Source organism: Rosa chinensis, chromosome 1, assembly GCF_002994745.2.
Source record: "Rosa chinensis cultivar Old Blush chromosome 1, RchiOBHm-V2, whole genome shotgun sequence".
In the NCBI taxonomy this organism is placed as follows: Eukaryota; Viridiplantae; Streptophyta; class Magnoliopsida; order Rosales; family Rosaceae; genus Rosa; species Rosa chinensis.
In genome coordinates this window covers 55,776,861-55,783,503 of record NC_037088.1, presented here as the reverse complement: position 1 = coordinate 55,783,503, position 6,643 = coordinate 55,776,861, and the positions used below count along the sequence as shown (strand labels likewise).

General features: G+C 40.8%; 1 protein-coding gene and 1 long non-coding RNA gene across 2 annotated transcripts; one reads left to right on the top strand and one right to left on the bottom strand.

The window, feature by feature from the left end:
- The first annotated feature begins 1,338 nt into the window (after positions 1–1,338).
- On the top strand, positions 1,339–2,479 carry LOC121051013. Its single transcript, XR_005804791.1, has 2 exons — positions 1,339–1,665; positions 1,783–2,479. It is a non-coding gene; the product is annotated as an uncharacterized LOC121051013 (long non-coding RNA).
- Positions 2,480–2,596: 117 nt separating this feature from the next.
- LOC112182964 (protein MAEA homolog) lies at positions 2,597–6,244 on the bottom strand. The gene is made up of 7 exons (XM_024321538.2): positions 5,828–6,244; positions 5,464–5,658; positions 4,943–5,065; positions 4,026–4,211; positions 3,601–3,734; positions 3,000–3,186; positions 2,597–2,919 (listed from the first exon to the last, which is right to left on the bottom strand). The coding sequence occupies exons 1-7, from the start codon at positions 6,149–6,151 to the stop codon at positions 2,818–2,820; spliced, it is 1,251 nt and encodes a 416-aa protein (XP_024177306.1). The 5' UTR covers positions 6,152–6,244; the 3' UTR covers positions 2,597–2,817.
- Between the last annotated feature and the right edge of the window lie 399 nt (positions 6,245–6,643).

Here is a 6,643-nt window from a genome sequence, read left to right as displayed (position 1 = left end):
AAAGGGCCTGCTTTACCATTCAAAACAATTGAAAATGATACGGTAGTAACACAACTCATTACCAATGTAACCCAAGATCTAGAGAACCCAAAACTTAGGAGAGCAGCCTCCAAAAAGTCTCATTCAACTCTGTCATATGCTTTGTTCATGTCTAGCTTTAGACCAAATGCATGATTCCCCCCTTCCCTTTTCAAACGAAGGTAATGATAGGTCTCATGGGCTAGCATGATATTGTCCTGTATCTGCCTCTCTGGGACGAAAGCGTTTTGGTTTGAAGAGATAATCTGAGGGAGGATTACCTTTAATCTGTTGGCTAGCAGCTTAGAAAGAATCTTGTACGAGTTGTTGCAAAGACTAATAGGCCTGAATTGTGTGGTCTTCTCAGGATTTGAGACTTTAGGAATTAGAGCAATATGAGTCAAGTTTAGAGCTTCAAGTCTGACTCTGCTTGCTTCAAACTCAGTAGATGTAGCAAGAATCACCTCATTGACAATAGTCCAGTATTTGTGATAGAATAATCCCGGGAAGCCATCAGGGCCCGGGGCCTTTAGTGCTCCCAACTGAAAAACGGCCTCTTTCACTTCCTCCACGGTAAAGGGAGCAGTTAAGTTGTCATTCATCTCCATGGTGACCAGGTGATTAACACCCGAGAGTGCCTCACCCCACTGACGAGGACCTTGGCTTCTTAAAATAGCCTTGAACTGTAATTCAAACTCCCTCCTGATATACCTTTCTCCAATCCCAAACTTCATTAGCAGTTTGTATCCTTAGGATGCGATTCCTTTGCCTTCGGTGAATCGTGGTGAGATGGAAGAACCGTGAATTAGAGTCTCCAGCTTTTAGCCAATTAATCCTGGACCTTTGGTGCCAATACTGCTCATTCAATCTCCAAAGAGAGCTCAACTTGTTTGTGATTTCCAATTGCTGAACATTAATAGTGAAAGGAGCCGAGATTTGTAGATCTTCAAGTTCCAAGAGGCATTTTTTTATTTCAGAATTAGTGCTCTTGGGAAAGCGTGTCTTGCTCCACTTCCTTAATTTGTGCTTGCATCTGGATAAGTTAGAAGACCAAGTGGAACTATGTGAAGCAGTTCCAGTACTCCTCCAATTATCCCTAATTATCTCATAACAATCAGAATCCTCGGCCCAATATGCCTCAAACTTAAAGGAGGGTTTGGGCTTGATCAAAACTGGGTTTGTTTCCAAGAGAATATGATTGTGATCAGAACCAATCCTAGTCAGATGCGACAAGGTGGTGTCTGGCCAAGCTAGAAGCCAATTCTCGCCAACAAGACATCTATCCAATCTTTCTTGCAGCACAATTACACCATCCACCTTCCTTGCCCAAGTGAAATTCTGCCCTTGGAATATCGATCAACTTATTTGTGTTCTGGAAGCATCTCAAAAAATGCTTTCTATTGAGACCCCAAGTAGCTCTTCCTTCTTTCTCATGTTGGCTTATCAATTCATTCAAATCACCAATTACCAACCAGGGCGTCCCATCATTCCAATTTTTACTATTCCAGGAATCCCAAAACTTTTCCTTATCAGCAAAATAGGGTGGACCATAAAGCCAAGTGATCCTGAAGCGTGATGAGCCAGTCTTGGTTACCACAGTATCAACGAAATGCATTGAGTAATCCAAGATACTCACGGAAAATTCAGGTTTCCACCAAAGACTTAGACCGCCAGCTGTTTCAATGGGTTCGACATTAAATCCTTTACTGTAACCAAACTGCCTTCTAACTTTATCTACAAAATGATAACTCTGATGTGTTTCAGAGAGAAAAACAAAAGCTGGGCTGTGGGAGCGGGTAACCTCCCTTAAGGTTTGTACTGTCAATGGCTTCCCCAAGCCTTGACAGTTCCAGGAAATGTAATTCATTGGTTCCTTGCAGCTGAATTCGGCCAGCCGCCACAGCCCTGGAGGTGGGTTACGTCCTCCATACCTTCTTCCACAATAGCTACTGCCACATGAGTATTTTCAGCTGTGGGTGCTGGGTAGGACTCATCGAGTAAACCAGAGATAAACTCAGCCGACACCGGTAGACTTCCTCTCCCTTTTCCTTTTCCTCCTTTGTTCCCCCTGGTTCTTTTTCTTCCTCTGTTCTTTATTTCGAACAAAGTGTCCTTCATATCATTACCAGCATTTGTTTTCATAACCACCAACGAAGTCAATGATCTAGTCAAGGAGTTTACACCTTTCGACGAAAACACAAAGAAGACGAAGAAGTTTGCACCTTGCTGCCCATGAATTCTGGAATGAAGGTGGTTTCATGCAAATGATTGTATATGTTAAATTTCAAGTGGCTCCTAATTTGCTACATAATTTTCGGGTACCGTCGTTGGATGCCTCTCAATGTTGTTGAATCAATCAATTCCTGAATATTTTATTTCTTTGATTCTCTTTACAAAAGAGAGAGATGGGAAAGTTCATGCAATCATAGGATTATTTTCGAATCTTTTTTCCCCATAGTAATTGCACTGATTGATCCCAGACTACTGGTAGAAAGTAGAAACGCTGCTTGGAGTTCTATCAAATAAATTTAATATATGTAGAATATATTTTGGTACAAATTATGAAACTAATTGGAAATAAAATTGTAAAGAGTAACTTGATAAAATTGTAAAGAGTAACTTGCTTATATACATGTTTCAAGTTCCCAAGAGTAACACCAAGTTGAGGCATCATGAGAATAACAGCACAGGGAAATTTCTTATACCAGAATTTGTGGCACTTTAATCGAAAAGAAAGGATTTATGTACATAGAGCACAGGCTGATACATAGCCAGCAGAACTTGAACAAATATGTAGACTCATGATATATATGCCTTCACCAGATCTGTGTAGTTGTAGATCTCACCTGTCCTCGGACAAGTAATTTTCCCATCATTCTTCTTGGCCATTTCTTCCAGGGCCTGCCCAAACATAAACTTAAGTTAAGATTCGAACACTCAATGACCAATCATCTAATTATTACTGGCACAAATGTGGGAACCTTAGTGCTGTAGACACGGCCGTTTGGCAGAACTTGTGGTGGATTTTCCGTGTCCATCAGTTCCTTAGTTATGTAGCAAACAAGCTTTGAGTGATGCTGCTTAGAATAAGGTAATGGCAGGGCTAGCTTACGGAAACCTTCCTGTGACAGTGGATCCTCCTTGGTGCAATCATCTTCATAACAATATCTGGAATAAATCAAGGCAAAACAACAGATCTGGATACAAGATGCAGCTCTAATGCAATAACCACATGTGCATAAAGGTGAATCAGAAGTGACCAAAAGCCAAAGGAAGAAGCCACTTTTATGACAGTAAGGATTATAACTTACAACCCCTAATGGGAAATAAAACTATAATGACATGAAAACGGTTTACATCATGCATTGAGTAAACTCAATACATGTACTTGACAGCCACAATAAATTGTTGTCAGTAATCCTAAAATTGTTCTCCATTTCAATCACATAATGCGCCCAATGCATTTGCTGTTTCACCATTCTAATTGGATAATCCTGCAGGGCTGCAGGCATTCTATCCCACTGATTAAATGTATATGAGGACAATAATATAGAAATCAGATAAATATCAGTAAATGGATACGGAGTTTTCAGAGCAGAGAGTCCTGCTTGCAGATAAATATTCAGCAGAGGCTCAAGTGTCATGCCATATAACTTGCAGAATTCCTGTTTGAATTGGTCAACCAGGTAATCCCATTGTTTTGGTTCAAATAAAACCTGGATAGCATAACCAACCAAAGAGAAAATCAATCACATATCTTAGAAGATAAACGACTAAAACGATTAGAGAGACCATAGTCCCAAAAGTACTTAGTTTACTACTTTCGCATTCGAGTTATATCTTTATCTTTACATCTGCAAGTCCATTCCAATAAAACAAAGCAACACAACTAATTCCAGACTAGTAAAAACTGATAATGCTTTCCACCATATCAGAAAAGAAGAAGAAAAATGCATCAAAGTAATCCAAAAAGAAAAGGAGCTTCCTGAACTAGAGAAAAGAATCACCTTGTATGTACCACATTCGGTAGTACTCTTATAAGCTACTGTTACAAAGACCCGCTGCAATTCTTTCATATAGGTAGTACCCCATGGTGCAAGGTATTTCTGGGCATATGTGATAGCTCGTAAGTTATTTTCAGCTCGTACCAACTCTATAAACTCTTGAAGTCTTAGCTGAAACTCCAATTTGCTCTGCCATCAATAAAAGATGCAGTATTAGACAAATAGCCAGATTTTAGCACAATAAAATTAGGGTAAGTATCGAAGTAGTAACTAAACCCTATGTGTCTTGTTTGATAAAAGCAGTTCAAAGCAACTACTCACAAAATGGAGTCCAAGTACAGAGTAAGAGAATAGATATGCCACTTCATCTGGCTTAATTATATAAAATTGCAATAATCTAACTAGCAGAAGTAAACCACCCACTGCCCCCTCCGAAAAGGAAAGACATCATTACTTTCTTTGCGCCAGCAAGCCTCAATCTAGACATGCAATCATATCAAATATAACTTCACGAGCAATTATCAGAAATCAGGTAGGGTGAAGATACTGTGGAAAGCAGTTGAGCCATCACTATGGTGGACCTTTAACAACCATATAGGACAAGAATGATTAAACATTTATGAAAGTCATTTTTCCATTCACTTTGATCTCCTATTATGTAGGAAACGTGCAAGAGATATGCATAACTAGAACATGTACCCCATATTGTGAGAATAATAGCAAGTCAAATGTAAGATAAGCCAAGCAGCAGGAGAGATGCCACGAAAGAACAGCCAGATTAGCTTATATAGAGAGTATTCATTTTGTAATTCAGAAACAAGCAATACAACAAATAATTGTACAAAGAAAACTCATCTAACCACCCCAATTATAGCAAGGTCTCCCCACCAACGTACACAGAAGACAAAGAGAATGCATACCTTGGATTTCTTTAACCTTGACTTATTCTCAGCACACCAGGCTAGGGCAGGGCCTACCTCCTTATTCTGGAGAGCTTCAATAACCTTTCTGGCTTCTTGAAATACATCGATATCAACAAGATCCTGGAACATAAGAAACACTAATCATGTCGCAGTTTCAAAATAAGAGAAGAATCAGCATTATGCTTAAAAGCAAAGAGATTCAAATACGCCAATGAACCCTGGCAGTCTTCCAAGGAGAGAAACTGGAGGCCATTATCCATTACTTATTTCTACTTGTCTTCACTCTTTTAACTCTTATACTTCAGGAATGAGACTCAACCTGTTTCAATCTATATGCTGGTTTCTTCACTTATTGCGAATTACAAAACCTTTTGGCCAAGCTATAATTTTACTCTTTTTCATTTCTAATAGGCTAGGCATGAGTTACAAATACCGGAACGAACAAGACCGAGACCATAGCATAAAGAACCATAATATTATACAATGCCAGCTAATCCGAGACCAGAAAGCGAAACTACCTGAATATTTTGGCTTTCGGCCAGCTTCACCGCGGTATCATAATAAGACATTCTCAACATATAGTCCACAAGGATCCGGTTCAAGCGCACATTGTTCCATTCTGACAAATTCTCCACATCTGCTGATTCTAAATGATCCAGCCTCGCCCGGCACCTCTGCGCCTGTAAGTGCTCAGTCTTGCTCCCCTCTTCCAGCTTCACCAAGCAATTATATCCATCATCACACAAAATCCGAATCACAATTTCGCAATTCAATTAGGAACAACCACTTGTTATGCCAAACATTCAAAATTATTAGCTCGAATTTCGACGATTCAATACTCCAGATCACTCTAATTCTATGAATTGTGATTCGTTTACCTACCTTTCGTTTGAGGCCTTGGAGCCTGGAGACGAGGGAATTGAGGTGACTGACGGCGTCGTCGCAGAGCATGTCGTCGCGGTCGGCGGCTTCGTTGACGCCGTTGATGACGGCGGACATCTCCTTCTCGGCGACGCGGTGGTTGGCGCGGATCGTCTTCTTGTAGTGCTCGAAGGGGACTCGGAGGAACTGGTGCTCGAGCTTCAAGGAGTCGGAGAGGTGGCCGAGCTTCAAGGACGGCGGGGGTGCGGTGGCTGGGCTCGGGCTTGGGCTTGGGCCTGGGCTCGGGGAGGCGGAGGTGCCGTTGGGGAGGGAGTCCATCTCCATCGGAGAAAGGGATAGGAGAGAGCAGTGTGGGAGTTGAGAAGAAGAGGACAAAAGGAACACCGGAGAAGAAGATAGAGTAGTTTTGTTGAGAATTCGTTCCGGCGTCGTTTATGTACTTTCTCGAAAAGTCAAAGCTTACAAATCACAGGCCCAAGAGGTAGAAGGATTTTAAATGAGACCCGGCCCATAAATATTGAAGGATCAAGAAATAAAGCGGCCCAAGTATCCAACTCACTATTGGTCGACATGTTTATCGGGAAATGATTTGCTTTTTAAAGATGGTGTTGGTGCTGATCTTGGAGTGCATTTCATGGAGCAACATTTTCCTCAAAAAAATGTTTTGCTTGATGATTTGTGTGCAAGTCCTAAATCTAGGACCGTAATTCTTGATCTGTAATTGTTTTTTTGGGCCTCTTGTCCCTCATCTACCCAAAAAAAAAAAAAACTCACTATTGGGCCTAGTAACGACAAAAACAAAACTCAGTAGTCCAT

Bases quoted from the DNA above. Each gene is read 5' to 3' on its own strand.
- LOC112182964 (XM_024321538.2), bottom strand. From the start codon at position 6,151: ATGGAGATGGACTCCCTCCCCAACGGCACCTCCGCCTCCCCGAGCCCA. The intron at 5,659-5,827 runs GTAGGTAAACGA...TGCTTGGTGAAG, and splicing joins TCCAAGGCCTCAAACGAAAG to CTGGAAGAGGGGAGCAAGAC. The intron at 3,735-4,025 runs GTGATTCTTTTC...TATGCTATCCAG, and splicing joins CCGAATGTGGTACATACAAG to GTTTTATTTGAACCAAAACA.